The sequence below is a fragment of the Coregonus clupeaformis genome, chromosome 25 (assembly GCF_020615455.1).
Source record: "Coregonus clupeaformis isolate EN_2021a chromosome 25, ASM2061545v1, whole genome shotgun sequence".
In the NCBI taxonomy this organism is placed as follows: Eukaryota; Metazoa; Chordata; class Actinopteri; order Salmoniformes; family Salmonidae; genus Coregonus; species Coregonus clupeaformis.
The window spans coordinates 18,811,871-18,833,417 of record NC_059216.1 but is presented as its reverse complement, the minus strand read 5'-3'; the positions used below and the strand labels follow the sequence as shown (position 1 = coordinate 18,833,417).

Sequence of the window (21,547 nt, the reverse complement as noted above, 5' to 3'; positions counted from 1 at the left end):
GTGCCTTGCCATTGGCTCTTCAAAGTGGGTGAAGGGGCAGAGCTTCGGGTCAACAAGGAATTTGACTATGACTGCCACAGCAAGAGAAACCTTGTCGACAACTGCTGTTTAAAACATATTCACACAATATGTGTGCGCGGCAATTGATGTTACTGTCAAAGCAAGTATAGGGTGCTATTCAGTCTCTATCAAAGCAAGTATAGGGTGCTATTCAGTCTCTGTCAAAGCTAGTATAGGGTGCTATTCAATCTCTGCTAAAATGATTCGGACACTAAACAGCACGTCATTTGCTGCTTTATTTGCAACCGTGCCAAAGTCCACGACATGCATAACAGCTAGAACACACAGGTGAGTGGAGAGAGACGTGTGAGTGTGTATTCAGTGGTGGGAAAGTACACAATTGTCTAGCCTTGGCAGCCGCTAGTAGGCTTTATGGATCTCCACTAGACTATCATCTGGGCTTGATGTGCACAGCCGGTATGTTCCCCGGCGACTGGTTCTAGATTTAAGTTTAAAGAGTGACTCCCTTTAAAAAGCAACGAATCCCTTTGAAAACGGCCTATGTGATATCGATATGAGTCGGAAACAGTTATTCGAGTGTCAAAATTGACTACAAAGTGTAAATAGGATAACTTTGGTCATAAAGTCAGTCTCGTCAAAAACAGAGTTTTGAACATCCGTGAGTCACAACGGGTAAATGGAGGTTGGGTTTTGATTTGATGATGTGCAATTAACCGCCAACATGGGGTGAACAGCTGCAGTGATTGGTCTCTATACAATAGAGCCCCACAGTGGAGGTGTCATAATACCCATAAAACCTAGCGGTCAAACAGGGAAATGGTTCCAATCGTTTTTCCACCATTCATTTTTCCCATTGGGAGTTTTAGAAACACTTAAAATAAGGGCTGTGTTTCGTGTAGGCTAACCCTGGCAAACCGTGACGTTTTGATAACCATGTAAATCTCTCTAGGACAAGTTGACTTTTATCAATACATTCGGCTCTATCTACTCTGTTTCGAAAATGCAAATTAGCATCAAAGTAGACATAATGGAAGACTACAAATCCCTGCAAGCTCCTGCACATCATCTCTACCTGACACCTTTGCTAACAGTAGGGCTGTCCCCAACAACAACAAAAATATTGGTCAATCGAAAGTCGGCTATTCTTTAGACCAATCGATTGGTCTACATTTTTAAACGTGTTCTTTTTCCATATATAGACATACCCTATGTTTTAATAAAATCAACAAAACGCATTGAGCTTGTCTGATGCTTAAAGCTTACGGTTTGATGAAATAAGACAAATGCCTCAAGAGGGAGCCAGAGATCTAGATAACCAGAAGAAAAAAATCTTAACCTGATCCAACTATTCTCCTCCCGCTCCTGCTGGCTTTCGCAGATTCTGACATTACTCTCCTGAAGTTGTCGGTATTAGGCTACACAAGGAATCGGCAACCTTTCTCATGTTGAATGCCAATTTATCTTACCATTTCTACCGATCTGCGTGCCAGTTATGGTTTTCATCAAATCAAATTTTATTGGTCACATACACATATTGAGCAGATGTTATTGCGGGTGTAGCGAAATGCTTGTGTTCCTAGCTCCAAGAGTGCAGTAGTATCTAACAATTCACAACAATACACACAAATCTAAAAGTGAAAGAATGGAATTAAGAAATATATAAATATTAGGACAAGCAATGTCGGAGATGGCATTGACTAAAATACAGTAGAATAGAATACATTATATACATATGAGATGAGTAAAGCAGTTATGTAAACATTATTAAAGTGACTAGTGTTTCATTATTAAAGTGGCCAGTGATTCCATGTCGATGTATATAGGGCAGAAGCCTCTAAGGGTCAGGGTTGAGTAACCGGGTGGTAGCCGGCTAATGATGGCTATTTAACAGTCTGATGGCCTTGAGATAGAAGCTGGTTTTCAGCCTCTCGGTCCCAGCTTTGATGCACCTGTACTGACCGCCTTCTGGATGATAGTGGGGTGAACAGGCAGTGGCCTTGATGATCTTTTTGGCCTTCCTGTGACATCGGGTGCTGTAGGTGTCCTGGAGGGCAGGCAGTGTGCCCCCGGTGATGCGTTGGGCAGACCGCACCACCCTCTGGAGAGCCCTGCAGTTGCGGGCGGTGCAGTTGCCGTACCAGGCGGTGATACAGCACGACAGGATGCTCTCAATTGTGCATCTGTAAAAGTTTGTGACGGTCTTAGGGGCTCAGCCAATCAGATTGCAGCAGACTACCCCTGGCTGAACACAGGCCGCATCATCAGGAAGTAGCATTCCTAGGCATTAGCCACTCTAGCATAGTGGTGGAAAAATGTGTTTAATAAAATAAGCATATTTTCCCAATTTTTTTCCCCCCCACACCTTCTCGCCATTTAAATCTAGTTAAGGAGGAAAATGAAGCCTTTGCAGCCTGAATGGAGAATGTTTTATGAATCGGTCGCCGAGGGACACGTGTATTACCGGCTGTGCACATCAAGCCCAGACTATAGTGGAGATTAGCGGTTGCCTAGACAACCATTATCATACTTGATTAAAAGTAAAGATACCTTAAATAGAGTGGTGAGGAGGAGGAGTCTACCGTGTCCGGAAGCAACTTCAGCATTCATTTCTTGGCTTCAGTTTAACTCGAACATCGTTTAAAAAAAAAAAAAAAAACATTGTTATAAACTCTGTTTTACTATTGACAGTTACAGCTGACTTTGGGATTGTATATAGATTAGCTCTCCTTAAATATTTGTCATCTGTATTCGTTTCAATCTCTGAATTGAACTTTTTCGATGCCAGCTCATGATATTAGGGCATAAAAACTACAATCTGTCTCCTGAATTAACCTAGTGCGCATGTACACCTATATCCAGTCCTCAAGCTCCTCATTTTTCCTGGTTAAACTAGCTGGCTAAACTAGCTGGCTAGCTGAACTATGCTAGTTTTCGTCCTCATAGCAAACTTCACAAAATACTGCACCCGCTAACTTCAAAACTCCTTTGCTAGTTATACTATCATGTAACGAAGTAATTTGCTGGAAATAAACTTTTTAAATGATTTTATTGTTTTGTTCAATAGTCATGACTGGTTCGCACAATCTGTCGTGTCGTATGACAACGGTGGCGAATGATATCATTGCTACTTAACGCGGATCCAGTGTCAGTTTTGAGATCCAGCGGCGTCATTGGCGTAGGGTTAGCTGGACGTTTCTGATTGGTCTAGGAACTGTGACAACGGGCAGCCTCTCCCCGCTAGGCTCCATGGGATATGTAGTCATTTTGCCCAACACATCCAGATATGTACACAGTCTTGTACCCTTTAACCTTTTTTTTTAAACTGACTGTCGTATTTGTTGATTTAAATCGGACTTTATTAGTATAATGAGTAACCCAGGAATGTCACAAGTTAATTGTCACGAGAAAATAGCAACTCTACAGAGCGCCAATGGCTACAATGAATGACTAAATTACTTCCGGACACGAAGGGTCCACTCCGCGGAACTCCTGAATAGCGTGGAACCACATCACTAGTATCCACATCTGGAACTACAGTAATACAAGTTCCGTCACTTGAAGTGACTTAAGTGTCCGAGTCGTATGAATACGAAGTGATTACTTCTTTATATGTAACGTCATTACGTTGTAAGGCGAAGGTAGCATTCTGTTTCTAACTGGATAATTACTGGATTAGATGATGGCCTGATGGAGATAGTAGAAAACAATTTGAAAGATGTAACGTTGAACCCTCACCTGCCCCTTAACGTTGACTACTAATGAACCCTCACCTGCCCCTTAACGTTGACTACTAATGAACCCTCACCTGCCCCTTAACGTTGACCAGTAGCGGTGTGTGGGTAAGCCAGAAAAACAAGCCATTTACAACAAATGTGTTGTGATAATTGCGTTGATTGCTCTATAACCTGTTAGTTCATATGCCTTGCGACCATGATATACAGTGGGGAGAACAAGTATTTGATACACTGCCGATTTTGCAGGTTTTCCTACTTACAAAGCATGTAGAGGTCTGTAATTTTTTATCATAGGTACACTTAAACTGTGAGAGACGGAATCTAAAACAAAAATCCAGAAAATCACATTGTATGATTTTTAAGTAATACATTTCCATTTTATTGCATGACATAAGTATTTGATACATCAGAAAAGCAGAACTTAATATTTGGTACAGAAACCTTTGTTTGCAATTACAGAGATCATACGTTTCCTGTAGGTCTTGACCAGGTTCGCACACACTGCAGCAGGGATTTTGGCTCACTCCTCCATACAGACCTTCTCCAGATCCTTCAGGTTTCGGGGGCTGTCGCTGGGCAATACGGACTTTCAGCTCCCTCCAAAGATTTTCTATTGGGTTCAGGTCTGGAGACTGGCTAGGCCACTCCAGGACCTTGAGATGCTTCTTACGGAGCCACTCCTTAGTTGCCCTGGCTGTGTGTTTCGGGTCGTTGTCATGCTGGAAGACCCAGCCACGACCCATCTTCAATGCTCTTACTGAGGGAAGGAGGTTGTTGGCCAAGATCTCGCGATACATGGCCCCATCCATCCTCCCCTCAATACGGTGCAGTCGTCCCTGTCCCCTTTGCAGAAAAGCATCCCCAAAGAATGATGTTTCCACCTCCATGCTTCACGGTTGGGATGGTGTTCTTGGGGTTGTACTCATCCTTCTTCTTCCTCCAAACACGGCGAGTGGAGTTTAGACCAAAAAGCTCTATTTTTGTCTCATCAGACCACATGACCTTCTCCCATTCCTCCTCTGGATCATCCAGATGGTCATTGGCAAACTTCAGACGGGCCTGGACATGCGCTGGCTTGAGCAGGGGGACCTTGCGTGCGCTGCTGGATTTTAATCCATGACGCGTAGTGTGTTACTAATGGTTTTCTTTGAGACTGTGGTCCCAGCTCTCTTCAGGTCATTGACCAGGTCCTGCCGTGTAGTTCTGGGCTGATCCCTCACATTCCTCATGATCATTGATGCCCCACGAATTGAGATCTTGCATGGAGCACCAGACCGAGGGTGATTGACCGTCAACTTGAACTTCTTCCATTTTCTAATAATTGCACCAACAGTTGTTGCCTTCTCACCAAGCTGCTTGCCTATTGTCCTGTAGCCCATCCCAGCCTTGTGCAGGTCTACAATTTTATCCCTGATGTCCTTACACAGCTCTCTGGTCTTGGCCATTGTGGAGAGGTTGAAGTCTGTTTGAGTGTGTGGACAGGTGTCTTTTATACAGGTAACGAGTTCAAACAGGTGCAGTTAATACAGGTAATGAGTGGAGAACAGGAGGGCTTCTTAAAGAAAAACTAACAGGTCTGTGAGAGCTGGAATTCTTACTGGTTGGTAGGTGATCAAATACTTATGTCATGCAATAAAATGCAAATTAATTACTTAAAAATCATACAATGTGATTTTATGGATTTTTGTTTTAGATTCCGTCTCTCACAGTTGAAGTGTACCTATGATAAAAAATTACAGACCTCTACATGCTTTGTAAGTAGGAAAACCTGCAAAATCGGCAGTGTATCAAATACTTGTTCTCCCCACTGTACATAGGCCTAAAGGCCGATACAATAAGAAGACAGTTGTCCCAGGCTACCTGGCTAAAATGCTTGTTCACTAGCCTAACTTCCTTTCATGGGCAACGATGTGCCCAAACCAGCTAGTTAACATTAGACTTCTACATCTAGCTACATGTTGAACTTCCATCCACTGAGGCTAGAGGCACAATGTATGAATTAATGGTTGGATCAGAATCGCCGTTATAATCATTGGCCAGTATGGAGAATTAAGTTCAAATCCCTATCTCCATCCGTGGCTAATTTAGGAAAGGGTAAATTTTAACTAGCTAGCTAGTCACCGGAGGACAACAACACAACGAGATGCAACAATTCAAGTTGTTTCTGTCAATGCGATTTGATAGGAGAGACGCCAAATCCAAACTGGCTTCCCTTGACACTTTTTTTTGGTGCGCCAGGACCATTCACAGTTGAGCCCACTCAGTTTAGCTCAATGCTGATTGGCTATTATTTTATACCTTTTTTTTTTTATCAAGGGAGGCCAAATGCTCGCTGGCTTCCCTTGCATTCAATGCTACGGGCGGCAACAATGTAATACTCTTTTTGACCAGACAGCATCAGATAGATGGCCTACACATACAGAGACAGAGGGGCGCTGTTCCGCTCGCTCTGATGCTTTCTCCAGTGAGATACAATCACTCTCTTGCGAATTGAAGGAAAATTATAAAACACAGAGAGAGTAAAGATAAATTATTTTTTCTATTTTTTTTTTTTGGGTCAATTTTTTGGCATCCATGAATACACGCCACTGACGCTGACTGCTAATGAACCCTGGTGACATCCCTTTGTGTTGCAGTACGTATGATGTGGCTGTGGTGGGTGGAGGCATCGTGGGCCTGGCCTCAGCCAGAGAGCTCATCCTCAGACACCCCACGCTTAGCTTCGTTCTGCTGGAGAAGGAGAAGGACCTGGGTACGTGGTGGTTAGGGGGGTCACTAACTTGGGGTTCATGTTAGCCAGGGGTGCATTCATTAGCCAGACACCGCTGCAAAACATTTTGCAACTGTTCCAAACGGAAAACGTCTTGCAACTAAAACAAGTTTCTATTGTGTCACTCTGTCCTTGCCTCAGCCGTCAGCCAGACACGTTTCTATGTTTTTACAATGTTATTACCACAGTGTTGTTGTTTTTCTTTGTGCTCCATTTCCCTACAACCTGATTGGTCCCCTGTTCTGTATCACATCCTCAGCTGTCCACCAAAGCGGCCACAACAGTGGTGTGATCCACAGTGGGATCTACTATACCCCCGGGTCTCTGAAGGCCCGTCTTTGTGGCAAAGGGGCCACTATGGCCTACGAATATCTGGACAAGAAAGGACTCCCCTACAAGAAGTGTGGAAAGGTGAGTTTTCTCAAAAAACGCCTAATTTACAATGGGTTTGGCCTCAGGGCTGTGGATGTTTTTGTTATTTACAGTTTTTATTAAATATTGGCTTTGAAAAGTTGAGAAACTAGATGAGTGGGCGTAACATTTGGATTTGGAACTTAAGTATTTTCTGCCCCTAAAGTACCTATTGTCGTTGTAGCTGAATTTAGTGTTATATTCTATCCAGGTCCCCCAAAGGCAAAATACGTTTCTAACCTCAAGGTTAAATAATGGTTAAAGGTTATACTAAGGTTAAATAAATACAAAAAATCGTAGTATTTGTTAGTATCGTTTCACAGTTTGTGCATGACACGTTTCACCATAACCGGTATACCATTTACAGTATATCCAGAGAGTATGTCAATGCTAATCAGATCTTGGGGGGTGGTAGGACGGGTTGATTCAGCTCTGTGTGCGATTGGATACATGGTCTAATTTCATTGTATTTGCCTGCAACAACTGGTTTACAGGGTCGTAGCTTCTAGCCTAGTGGTTAAGAGCGTTGGGCCAGTAACCGAAAGGTCGCTGGTTCGAACACCCGAGACGACAAGATAAAAAATCTGTCTGTGCCCTTGAGCAAGGCACTTAACCCTAATTTGCTCCAGGGGCGCCGTACTACTATGGCTGACCCTGTAAAACAACACAATTCACTGGTTATGTGACAATAAAACATATATATTTTGTACTTATATACAGTATTGTCTCTTACTGTATATTAATGTATCTTACTGTATATTAATGTCTCTTACTGTATATTCATTACTGCTGATATGTGTTGTTTTCTGTTCTTTGAAAATAAAGAAAAAGTTGATAACACAAATAATTGCTGGTCATGTCTTTGGCTTGGCCTATGTGTTGGCAGCTGATCGTTGCTGTGGAGCGAGAGGAGATTCCCAGGCTCAAAGCGCTGTACGAGCGAGGCCAGAAGAACAACGTGCGTGACCTCACAATGATAGACGCCAAGGGGATCCGAGAGAGAGAGCCCTACTGCAGGGTGAGAGAGAGAGAGAGAGGGAGGGAGAGAGAGAGAGAGAGAGAGAGCCCTACTGCAGGGTGAGAGAGAGAGGGAGGGAGGGAGGGAGAGAGAGAGAGCCCGACTGCAGGGGTAAGAGAGAGAGGGAGGGAGAGAGAGAGAGAGAGAGAGAGAGCCCTACTGCAGGGTGAGAGAGGGAGAGAGAGAGAGATCCCGACTGCAGGGTGAGAGGGAGAGAGAGAGAGAGAGAGAGCCCGACTGCAGGGGTAAAACAGAAGGGCGGAGAGTGTGAACGAGATGGCATTCGTATTTTTTTTTTACTAAGGTACTTTATAGTGAAAGTCCAGGGTTGAGTCTGAAATGCCACCCTATTGCCTATACAGAGCACTACTTTTGGCACCCTATTCCCTGGTCAAAAGTAGTGCACTTTATAGGGAACAGGGGGCCATTTGGTACACAGCCCAGGGTAGAGTATCAGTGTAAACAGCTTATGGTTACTCTTCCTTTCAGGGTCTGATGGCCCTGGACTCTCCCTACACTGGCATCGTGGACTGGAGGCTTGTGTCACTCGCATACGGCAAAGACTTCCAGGAGGCAGGAGGGACCGTGGTTACTGAATATGAGGCTAGTGACATGGCCATGGTGAAGGAAAGCCCCGCTGGTAACACTGAAGGTATCTGTTCTCTACTGTCCTCACTCAGAACACTAATAGATTTTTATGAAAAGGGGTGATGCACTTGTGAATGTATTTTCCTTCAAAACATTTCAGGAATGAAATATCCCATCGCTATCAGAGATTCAAAGGTAGGCATCTGCAGTGTGCGTGCTAAATTAGTAGAATGCGATGGAAATGGCTATCAGAAGACTTTTTGGTTTGTTTTTAAGCCGTAACTAACGTGTGTGTTTGTGTGGTCTCCGTAGGGTAAGGAGGTGAGGTGTCGGTATGTGCTGACCTGTGGTGGTCTGTACTCTGACCGCCTCTCTCAGATCTCTGGCTGCAGTCCAGAGCCTCGCATTGTCCCTTTCAGAGGAGATTACCTGGTCCTGAAGCCTGAGAAACACTATCTGGTCCGGGGCAACATCTACCCTGTAAGTCCTATATAACACTATCTGGTCCGGGGCAACATCTACCCTGTAAGTCCTACATAACACTATCTGGTCAAAGGCAACATCTACCCTGTAAGTCCTATATAACACTATCTGGTCCGGGGCAACATCTACCCTGTAAGTCCTATATAACACTATCTGGTCCGGGGCAACATCTACCCTGTAAGTCCTATATAGCACTATCTAGTCAAAGGCAACATCTACCCTGTAAGTCCTATATAACAATATCTAGTCAAAGGCAACATCTACCCTGTAAGTCCTATATAACACTATCTAGTCAAAGGCAACATCTACCCTGTAAGTCCTATATATCACTATCTGGTCCGGGGCAACATCTACCCTGTAAGTCCTATATATCACGATCTAGTCCGGGGCAACATCTACCCTGTAAGTCCTATATAACACTATCTGGTCAAAGGCAACATCTACCCTGTAAGTCCTATATATCACTATCTGGTCCGGGGCAACATCTACCCTGTAAGTCCTATATAACACTATCTGGTCAAAGGCAACATCTACCCTGTAAGTCCTATATAACACTATCTGGTCCGGGGCAACATCTACCCTGTAAGTCCTATATAACACTATCTAGTCAAAGGCAACATCTACCCTGTAAGTCCTATATAACACTATCTAGTCAAAGGCAACATCTACCCTGTAAGTCCTATATAACACTATCTGGTCCGGGGCAACATCTACCCTGTAAGTCCTATATAACACTATCTAGTCAAAGGCAACATCTACCCTGTAAGTCCTATATAACACTATCTAGTCAAAGGCAACATCTACCCTGTAAGTCCTATATATCACTATCTGGTCAAAGGCAACATCTACCCTGTAAGTCCTATATATCACTATCTGGTCCGGGGCAACATCTACCCTGTAAGTCCTATATAACACTATCTGGTCCGGGGCAACATCTACCCTGTAAGTCCTATATAACACTATCTGGTCCGGGGCAACATCTACCCTGTAAGTCCTATATAACACTATCTGGTCCGGGGCAACATCTACCCTGTAAGTCCTATATAACACTATCTGGTCCGGGGCAACATCTACCCTGTAAGTCCTATATAACACTATCTGGTCAAGGCAACATCTACCCTGTAAGTCCTATATAACACTATCTGGTCAAAGGCAACATCTACCCTGTAAGTCCTATATATCACTATCTGGTCCGGGGCAACATCTACCCTGTAAGTCCTATATAACACTATCTGGTCAAAGGCAACATCTACCCTGTAAGTCCTATATAACACTATCTGGTCAAAGGCAACATCTACCCTGTAAGTCCTATATATCACTATCTGGTCCGGGGCAACATCTACCCTGTAAGTCCTATATAACACTATCTAGTCAAAGGCAACATCTACCCTGTAAGTCCTATATAACACTATCTAGTCAAAGGCAACATCTACCCTGTAAGTCCTATATATCACTATCTGGTCAAAGGCAACATCTACCCTGTAAGTCCTATATATCACTATCTAGTCAAAGGCAACATCTACCCTGTAAGTCCTATATATCACTATCTGGTCCGGGGCAACATCTACCCTGTAAGTCCTATATAACACTATCTAGTCAAAGGCAACATCTACCCTGTAAGTCCTATATAACACTATCTGGTCTGGGGCAACATCTACCCTGTAAGTCCTATATAACACTATCTAGTCAAAGGCAACATCTACCCTGTAAGTCCTATATAACACTATCTGGTCAAAGGCAACATCTACCCTGTAAGTCCTATATAACACTATCTGGTCCGGGGCAACATCTACCCTGTAAGTCCTATATAACACTATCTGGTCAAAGGCAACATCTACCCTGTAAGTCCTATATAACACTATCTGGTCAAAGGCAACATCTACCCTGTAAGTCCTATATATCACTATCTGGTCAAAGGCAACATCTACCCTGTAAGTCCTATATAACACTATCTAGTCAAAGGCAACATCTACCCTGTAAGTCCTATATAACACTATCTGGTCCGGGGCAACATCTACCCTGTAAGTCCTATATAACACTATCTAGTCAAAGGCAACATCTACCCTGTAAGTCCTATATAACACTATCTAGTCAAAGGCAACATCTACCCTGTAAGGTCCTATATAACACTATCTAGTCAAAGGCAACATCTACCCTGTAAGTCCTATATAACACTATCTAGTCAAAGGCAACATCTACCCTGTAAGTCCTATATAGCACTATCTAGTCAAAGGCAACATCTACCCTGTAAGTCCTATATAACACTATCTAGTCAAAGGCAACATCTACCCTGTAAGTCCTATATAGCACTATCTAGTCAAAGGCAACATCTACCCTGTAAGTCCTATATAACACTATCTGGTCTGGGGCAACATCTACCCTGTAAGTCCTATATAACACTATCTAGTCAAAGGCAACATCTACCCTGTAAGTCCTATATATCACTATCTAGTCCGGGGCAACATCTACCCTGTAAGTCCTATATAACACTATCTAGTCAAAGGCAACATCTACCCTGTAAGTCCTATATAACACTATCTGGTCAAAGGCAACATCTACCCTGTAAGTCCTATATAACACTATCTGGTCAAAGGCAACATCTACCCTGTAAGTCCTATATAGCACTATCTGGTCCGGGGCAACATCTACCCTGTAAGTCCTATATAACACTATCTAGTCAAAGGCAACATCTACCCTGTAAGTCCTATATAACACTATCTGGTCAAAGGCAACATCTACCCTGTAAGTCCTATATAACACTATCTGGTCAAAGGCAACATCTACCCTGTAAGTCCTATATAACACTATCTGGTCCGGGGCAACATCTACCCTGTAAGTCCTATATAACACTATCTGGTCCGGGGCAACATCTACCCTGTAAGTCCTATATAACACTATCTAGTCAAAGGCAACATCTACCCTGTAAGTCCTATATAACACTATCTGGTCAAAGGCAACATCTACCCTGTAAGTCCTATATAACACTATCTAGTCAAAGGCAACATCTACCCTGTAAGTCCTATATAACACTATCTGGTCAAAGGCAACATCTACCCTGTAAGTCCTATATAACACTATCTAGTCAAAGGCAACATCTACCCTGTAAGTCCTATATATCACGATCTGGTCCGGGGCAACATCTACCCTGTAAGTCCTATATAACACTATCTAGTCAAAGGCAACATCTACCCTGTAAGTCCTATATAACACTATCTGGTCAAAGGCAACATCTACCCTGTAAGTCCTATATAACACTATCTAGTCAAAGGCAACATCTACCCTGTAAGTCCTATATAACACTATCTGGTCAAAGGCAACATCTACCCTGTAAGTCCTATATATCACTATCTGGTCCGGGGCAACATCTACCCTGTAAGTCCTATATAACACTATCTGGTCAAAGGCAACATCTACCCTGTAAGTCCTATATAACACTATCTAGTCAAAGGCAACATCTACCCTGTAAGTCCTATATAACACTATCTGGTCAAAGGCAACATCTACCCTGTAAGTCCTATATAACACTATCTGGTCCGGGGCAACATCTACCCTGTAAGTCCTATATAACACTATCTAGTCAAAGGCAACATCTACCCTGTAAGTCCTATATAACACTATCTAGTCAAAGGCAACATCTACCCTGTAAGTCCTATATAACACTATCTAGTCAAAGGCAACATCTACCCTGTAAGTCCTATATATCACTATCTGGTCAAAGGCAACATCTACCCTGTAAGTCCTATATAGCACTATCTAGTCAAAGGCAACATCTACCCTGTAAGTCCTATATAGCACTATCTAGTCAAAGGCAACATCTACCCTGTAAGTCCTATATATCACTATCTGGTCCGGGGCAACATCTACCCTGTAAGTCCTATATAACACTATCTGGTCAAAGGCAACATCTACCCTGTAAGTCCTATATAACACTATCTGGTCTGGGGCAACATCTACCCTGTAAGTCCTATATAACACTATCTGGTCAAAGGCAACATCTACCCTGTAAGTCCTATATAACACTATCTGGTCAAAGGCAACATCTACCCTGTAAGTCCTATATAACACTATCTGGTCAAAGGCAACATCTACCCTGTAAGTCCTATATAACACTATCTGGTCAAAGGCAACATCTACCCTGTAAGTCCTATATAACACTATCTGGTCCGGGGCAACATCTACCCTGTAAGTCCTATATAACACTATCTGGTCCGGGGCAACATCTACCCTGTAAGTCCTATATAACACTATCTGGTCAAAGGCAACATCTACCCTGTAAGTCCTATATAACACTATCTGGTCAAAGGCAACATCTACCCTGTAAGTCCTATATAACACTATCTGGTCTGGGGCAACATCTACCCTGTAAGTCCTATATATCACTATCTGGTCAAAGGCAACATCTACCCTGTAAGTCCTATATAACACTATCTGGTCTGGGGCAACATCTACCCTGTAAGTCCTATATATCACTATCTGGTCCGGGGCAACATCTACCCTGTAAGTCCTATATAGCACTATCTAGTCAAAGGCAACATCTACCCTGTAAGTCCTATATAACACTATCTGGTCCGGGGCAACATCTACCCTGTAAGTCCTATATATCACTATCTGGTCCGGGGCAACATCTACCCTGTAAGTCCTATATAAAACTATCTGGTCCGGGGCAACATCTACCCTGTAAGTCCTATATAACACTATCTGGTCTGGGGCAACATCTACCCTGTAAGTCCTCTATTTTTTCCTTGTATCGCAAATCAACCCTTAGCCCCTAATGGCACTTAGATCTGAGAGGATTAGATAGGACAGGTAGCTATAAAATGGTGACAATGCAATCAGCCTATCACACCTGTACAATATTCTCAGATTTCCATTTTACATTCTAGTCATTTAGCAGATGCTCTTATCCAGAGCGACTTATCCAGAGTGACTTAAAGTAGTGAGTACATACATTTTCATGCTGGTCTACACAAGTGCCTAGGGTAGGGAGTAGGGTTGATTTGGGATTCAAGGAATGTCAGATGGTTAAGTGCTGTTAGAGAAATGTACTGATACAGAGACGTGTCTGTAGGTTCCTGGTTGTTGTACTGATAGACTGATTGTGTCATTAGGTTCCTGACCCTAAGTTCCCCTTCTTGGGGGTCCACTTCACCCCTCGGATGGATGGCAGTGTCTGGCTGGGTCCCAATGCCGTCCTGGCCTTTAAACGAGAGGGTTACAAGCTGTACGACTTCGATGCCCGGGACTTTGGAGATGCACTCTCATTCAGGTATAGTACTTAGAAGTTAGGAAGCAATGTCATTTAGGAAGGTTAGTTTAATATAATCTCTTACTTATCGTTCCCCTTGACGTGTCATTTCATTTCAATCTAGTAGAGAGCTTCCCCTTGAGGACTACAGTGGGGAGAACAAGTATTTGATACACTGCCGATCTTGCAGGTTTTCCTACTTACAAAGCATGTAGAGGTCTGTAATTTTTATCATAGGTACCCTTCAACTGTGAGAGACGGAATCTAAAACAAAAATCCATAAAATCACATTGTATGATTTTTAAGTAATGAATTTGCATTTTATTGCATGACATAAGTATTTGATCACCTACCAACCAGTAAGAATTCCGGCTCTCACAGACCTTTTAGTTTTTCTTTAAGAAGTCCTCCTGTTCTCCACTCATTACCTGTATTAACTGCACCTGTTTGAACTCGTTACCTGTATAAAAGACACCTGTCCACACACTCAATCAAACAGACTCCAACCTCTCCACAATGGCCAAGACCAGAGAGCTGTGTAAGGACATCAGGGATAAAATTGTAGACCTGCACAAGGCTGGGATGGGCTACAGGACAATAGGCAAGCAGGTTGGTGAGAAGGCAACAACTGTTGGGCGCAATTATTAGAAAATGGAAGAAGTTCAAGATGACGGTCAATCACCCTCGGTCTGGGGCTCCATGCAAGATCTCACCTCGTGGGGCATCAATGATCATGAGGAAGGTGAGGATCAGCCCAGAACTACACGGCAGGACCTGGTCAATGACCTGAAGAGAGCTGGGACCACAGTCTCAAAGAAAACCATTAGTAACACACTACGCCGTCATGGATTAAAATCCTGCAGCGCACGCAAGGTCCCCCTGCTCAAGCCAGCGCATGTCCAGGCCTGTCTGAAGTTTGCCAATGACCATCTGGATGATCCAGAGGAGGAATGGGAGAAGGTCATGTGGTCTGATGAGACAAAAATTGAGCTTTTGGTCTAAACTCCACTCGCCGTGTTTGGAGGAAGAAGAAGGATGAGTACAACCCCAAGAACACCATCCCAACCGTGAAGCATGGAGGTGGGAAACATCATTCTTTGGGGATGCTTTTCTGCAAAGGGGACAGACGACTGCACCGTATTGAGGGAGGATGGATGGGGCCATGTATCGCGAGATCTTGGCCAACAACCTCCTTCCCTCAGTAAGAGCATTGAAGATGGGTCGTGGCTGGGTCTTCCAGCATGACAACGACCCAAAACACACAGCCAGGGCAACTAAGGGGTGGCTCCGTAAGAAGTATCTCAAGGTCCTGGAGTGGCCTAGCCAGTCTCCAGACCTGAACCCAATAGAAAATCTTTGGAGGGAGCTGAAAGTCCGTATTGCCCAGCGACAGCCCCGAAACCTGAAGGATCTGGAGAAGGTCTGTATGGAGGAGTGGGCCAAAATCCCTGCTGCAGTGTGTGCAAACCTGGTCAAGACCTACAGGAAACGTATGATCTCTGTAATTGCAAACAAAGGTTTCTGTACCAAATATTAAGTTCTGCTTTTCTGATGTATCAAATACTTATGTCATGCAATAAAATGCAAATGAATTACTTAAAAATCATACAATGTGATTTTCTGGATTTTTGTTTTAGATTCCGTGTCTCACAGTTGAAGTGTACCTATGATAAAAAATGACAGACCTCTACATGCTTTGTAAGTAGGAAAACCTGCAAAATCGGCAGTGTATCAAATACTTGTTTTCCCCACTGTATATCCAACTGGTATCCAAGTTCATTTAGATTTTCATGGAACCATTCTGCCTCTTGCCTCCTCTCTCGATTTCTCTTGATAAATTACTCTGCTGTATGACAGAAGCAAACGTCTGTCTCTCTATGCATCTCTCTCTGTGTGTCCCAGGGGTCTGCAGAAGCTGGTGATGAATAACCTAGTGTATGGTGTTGGAGAGATGTACAGAGGGGTGTTCATCGGAGCTCAGGTCAAGATCCTAAAGAAGTTCATCCCAGAGCTCTCTCTAAGCGACGTACTCAGGTATAACGGATTCTGAATGTTAATTCCAGGGGCTGGGGGTGTATCAAGCATCTCAGTATCTGATACAAAACAGTGTTTGATTGCTGATCCACAGACGTCATCAGCCAGGGCCCACCTATCACTGGATGTTTCAACTCCTAACCTGGAACTTCCTCAAGATGGTGAGTCCCACACTGATTGGCCAAATCACTGCCCGCCTGTGGATGGCTTCCAGCTTTGTGCAGATCTTTTCCACCATAACCGGCAGGGTGCCTTTTCAGCAGTGCTTGCTTGGCACTGAACCGCAGATCTTCTATCCTTTCCTTTGATGCCCAGAGCGGAAAGTAGTCTCCATGTTGATTGGGCAGGGAAAGCCCCGGAAGCCAACTTCAACTGGGTAAACCCAGACACTTCATCCCTAGCCTCGGTCATCATCTTCCAGGATTGCATACTTGTCCTTCTTGCGCTGGTATGCCTCCTCGCACCTCTCCTCCCAGGGCACTGTGAGTTCCACCCTCACCAGCCTTTTCTCCTTCTCTACCTATATGATGACGTCTGGACGGAGAGTGGTGACAACAATGTCAGGGGGGAAGCTCAGCCATCTGTCCAGGTCAGCACACATCTCCCATGTTCTGGCTTGTTCCAGGATGCCGTCCTTCCTGGAACTGGCTGTTCCCGTTTCTCTGCTCCCGTTTCTCAAGGCCTTGACGACGAAGCCTTTGTTGGTTGGGGTTCTCTTTTTCCTCCTCTCCTTCTCCAGGATGTCGTCCAGTTCCCTCAACTTGCCTCCATCTGTAGCGTCCTTGGGAGAGGGTGAAAGTGCAGGATGTTAACACATGCGCCATTGGTGCCAGGTTTGTTGCAGAGAGGGCAGTTAGGGGGTTCAGTAAGGGCCCCACCTATAAGGGGGAAAAAAAATAATTAAATCAATTTTAGAATAAGGCTGTAATGCAGGGTTCTTCAATTCCGGTCCTGGAGGGCCGAAACACCTCTGTTTTTCATCCACTCCTTCTAATCAGGGGCTAATTCAGACCTGGGACACCAGGTGAGTGCAATTAACTACCAGGTAGAAATTAAAAACAGAAGTGTTTCGGCCCTCCAGGACCGGAATTGAAGAACCCTGCTGTAACGTAACAAAATGTGGAAAAAGGGAAAGGGGTCTGAATACTTTGCGATATGAACTGTAGCTAGGGCTGACTCTGAGGACTTGTGAAGAGAAGAATCAACAAACTTTGCACCAACAAGACAGTTATTTTGTGAGAAGGCGTTAACCCATGTTTCACAGTTAGCCGTTATGTAAATGCTAGCTGAAAAGTGCCAGTGCCTTGGCCCCAAGTCAGAGCAGGTCCAATGAGGCCATGGCCCGGTGAGTCACTGGAGCCGGGCCGTTGAGGCGGAAACACTAAGGTCTGAGCCTTTTTGGTAAAACACTGGAGCCAAGTCCTTAGTGGAAATATGACATGACAGTGTTGTGTGTGTGTTTTTGTCTGTTGCAGGGGTCCGGCGGGGGTGAGGGCCCAGGCTCTGGACCGCGATGGGAACCTGGTAGATGACTTTGTGTTTGACGGTGGTGTCGGGGACGTGGGCAGCAGGGTCCTCCATGTACGCAACGCTCCCTCGCCAGCCGCCACCTCTTCCCTGGCCATAGCAGAGATGGTAGCGGATGAGGTGGAGAGGCGTTTCAGCCTCTAGAAACTCTAGAGGCACTCTTCGGATGCATACCAAATGGCATCCTATTCCTTACTTTTGAGTTATTTTGACTTCTGTGCACTACTTTTGACCAGGGCCCACAGGGAATAGGGTGGCATTTGGGACGTACCTACACTTCCCCAATGGAAGGAAGTAACAACGTTGATCCATCTGCAGGTCATCTAGTGAAATGGTGAAGCGGTGTAAGGGTGAAGTTGCCCCTAGACTCTGATCTCGGGTCAGTTCTGCATTTTCCCCACCTAATGGGTTAAAGGTTAGTATTGGGCGAGGGGATGCTGATCCTGGATCTGTGTCTAGGGGAAACCTCGCCACGGAATGAGGCCATCCAGTCTGTTGCTATTGCTACTGCTCACTGGCCCAGCGTCTATCTCCGTCAGCAGAGTAAGGTTGGAAAAATCCGGTAACTTTCCAAAATTCCCAGGTTTTCCAGAAATCCAGGTCTCGACCTTCGCCTCTCCCGAGCCCGTTGGGGAGTTGCAGCGACGAGACGAGCTCGTAATTGGATTGCAATTGGATATCACGAAATTGGGGAGAAAAAGGGGTTCAAATACACCCCCCCCAAAAAAAAATATATATATATAAAATTAAATTCAAGCCTGATGCTACCTGAGCCTGATGAGCCATGAATTAAATACATTTTATGAGCCCTACATTAAAGACATTTAATGAGCCCAATCCCAAAAAAGCCCAAATGATTGCGCTGTTATCGAATACATATATGATATATAGGCTACTGCACATTACGCACGACAGAAAAACATAGAAGCCCATAGATGTAGCTAGCTATATAAAAGCCCATAGATGTAGCTAGCTATATAAAGCCCATAGATGTAGCTAGCTATATAAAAGCCCATAGATGTAGCTAGCTATATAAAGCCCATAGATGTAGCTAGCTATATAAAAGCCCATAGATGTAGCTAGCTATATAAAAGCCCATAGATGTAGCTAGCTATATAAAGCCCATAGATGTAGCTAGCTATATAAAAGCCCATAGATGTAGCTAGCTATATAAAAGCCCATAGATGTAGCTAGCTATATAAAAGCCCATAGATGTAGCTAGCTATATAAAAGCCCATAGATGTAGCTAGCTATATAAAGCCCATAGATGTAGCTAGTGTTGATGATCACAAGTTTACTGGAGAACGGAGACCAAGTAGAGACTTTCGGACAAGGTGGATAATTGTATAATATGAGGCAGTTTATTCAGAGGTAAAGATATCTGTAAATAGCGTGCACGGACCCGTTCGTCAACCTCGTAGGGAGATATCCGAGAGAGCGAGCCCCTAAACATTGTGTGCTGACATTTTATACAATAAAATAAAGTAGGTTGATTCTAGTAGTTCTGATCTTCTGATTGGTCCTGATGAGTTGGTCGAGGTCACTTCCATTGCATTGGCTCTGAGTCGGGTTCTCTGTCTTCAGATGTTCAGCCTAAGAGAAGGGGGTTTTTTGTGTGTGTGTGCTAACAATGATGATGTGTGTGTGTGTGTGTGTGCGTGTGTGTATGTGTGTGTGTGTGTGTGTATGTGTGTGTGTGTGTATGTGTGTGTGTGTGTGTATGTGTGTATGTTTAACAATGATGATGTGTGTGTGTGTGTGTGTGTGTGTATGTGTGTGTGTGTGTATGTCCTCAGAGCAATAACTCGTGAGTTGGGAGAACTGAGAGACCTATGGCGTGGGTGTTGTCCATAGCCACCTGCTGATAAGGCCGACAAGATAGAAGTCTTTGTGCATTGTATTAAATCCAAAGGCCCAACACAAGATGGGTCATGCACAAGATTTTAGTCAGACCAAGCTATAACATAATATATTTACTACAACACTAGCTATATGCTCTCTTGGGTAAATAAATTAAACTAGCTCCAGTAGGCTAATCTTTTTGAGTGTGAACTGTATTACTGTACTGTATTGTATTATACTGTATTATATGTACTGGAATTATGCACATCATTCAAACCGTGATAAAGCAGGGAGAGAACATGTGATTCTGGTGCAGCACATGCGGCCTACAAAGTTACCAGTATAGGCTAGAGAATTTGATATGAATTTTGAAATATAATAGGGCCTATTTGTATAATTAGCAGGCTGACGCATATATACCTTTCATAATATGTCCCGTTATAAGTCTCCTCTTTCTCTCTCTCTAGTGTTGCTTCATTCCTTCCTCGCTTTCAACAGTTAAATGAAATACGTTTCGTTGTCCTTCATCATTCTAATGACATCCTTGAATAATATAGGACTAGATTTAGATGCGGAAGGCTTTCACTTCTTCTTCACGAAGATTGAATGGTTATGGAAATTGAATGGTTATGGGTCTGAATAAATAACTGCAATAGCCTACCGCCATCGCACCATACTGAGGTGGGCTCTGTCTGCACCCTGCGCCTTGATGATTCATCATGCAGAGGCCGTAGAGAAACCAGATTTAGGACATCGCATATATTTTAAATTCCATTTCACGGCATGCTGTTCATATAAATAATTTATTATAATTGATCGGTTTCTCACAGTTATTTATCCCGGTAAAAATTGGTTGTTTTTGGCAGTAAATCTCGGTAACCGGGTTCCCGCCATTCAACCCTAGTCCAGACTACCGAGGACCAGTTTTCCAGACACAGATTAAACCAAATCTTGGACTAAAAAACTAATTAAATGCAGAATCTCCGCAGAAATAGCTTTTTTTTTTTTTACCGACCCTTAACGTTTGAAATGTTGTTAGATGCACCGATGAAACCAAAAATGAGATGGTTGCACAGATTATTCCAGATGATGCCAATAATTCACCAGAATGTTCTAAATTAAAGATTTGCTCCACTGTGGTCCTGTATTCTCATGTGATCCCTCTCATTGCTTCAAATGTTGGATGATGATGCACAAGTAGTGCTAAAAAAATCTTGGTTTTTACCACCATTTCTGCTTTTTGATTTTTAACGCGCAGATTTATGCTGCTAAAAACCATTTATTTGATCATAAACTCAATGTTTATCTGTCGTTTTTCATTTTGCCGCAGTCACATTCTTTGACAGTGATTGTTTTTGAAAAACGGTTTAATTGTGTTAGCCTGTTTACTGAGACGATATGAAACGGTTTAATTCATTTTTCTATGAATTAAAATTGTCTCATTTTGACTTTTGTGATGTGTACAATATCAGGGACAAAATAGTTTATTACTGAGATTCGATGTATTTTAAATAAATAACTTTTACCATTATTATTGGTGCAGTATATGGGATATCTTGTACTAATGTGAAGGATAATAAAGATAATGACTTGGTTGTAAGAATTACACACACAGTGTACAAAACATTAGGAACACCTCTTTCCATGATAGACTGACCAGGTGTATCCAGGTGAAAGCTATGATCCCTTATTGATGTCACCTGTTAAATTAACTTCAAATCAGTGTAGAGGAAGAGACAAGTTAAAGAAGGATTTTTAAACCTTGAGACATGGATTGGGGATGGCAAGCAATGTCGGAAGAAGAGGACTATTGGGACAGGGAAACAGAAAGGTGGCTGTCTGAGGAGGAATAGAATTGGAGGAAGAAGAGGACG

At 43.4% G+C, this 21,547-nt stretch overlaps 1 protein-coding gene across 2 annotated transcripts; it reads left to right on the top strand.

Annotated features, from left to right (window-relative positions):
* The first annotated feature begins 47 nt into the window (after positions 1-47).
* l2hgdh (L-2-hydroxyglutarate dehydrogenase) lies at positions 48-18,508 on the top strand. Of its 2 annotated transcripts, XM_041847339.2 has the most exons (10): positions 49-348; positions 6,392-6,507; positions 6,785-6,936; positions 7,823-7,954; positions 8,444-8,606; positions 8,703-8,737; positions 8,855-9,022; positions 14,134-14,291; positions 16,173-16,304; positions 17,780-18,508. In XM_041847339.2, the coding sequence occupies exons 1-10, from the start codon at positions 260-262 to the stop codon at positions 17,973-17,975; spliced, it is 1,341 nt and encodes a 446-aa protein (XP_041703273.1). In that variant the 5' UTR covers positions 49-259; the 3' UTR covers positions 17,976-18,508. The 2 variants fall into 2 exon arrangements, with proteins under 2 accessions (XP_041703274.1, XP_041703273.1); XM_041847340.2 differs by lacking the exon at positions 7,823-7,954 and having other exon boundaries at positions 48-348.
* The last annotated feature ends 3,039 nt before the right edge of the window (positions 18,509-21,547 follow it).

Coding starts and splice junctions, on each gene's coding strand:
- l2hgdh (XM_041847339.2), top strand. CDS start 260: ATGATTCGGACACTAAACAGCACGTCATTTGCTGCTTTATTTGCAACC. Junction 8,738..8,854: donor TCGCTATCAGAGATTCAAAG/GTAGGCATCTGC, acceptor TGGTCTCCGTAG/GGTAAGGAGGTGAGGTGTCG. Junction 14,292..16,172: donor GGAGATGCACTCTCATTCAG/GTATAGTACTTA, acceptor TGTGTGTCCCAG/GGGTCTGCAGAAGCTGGTGA.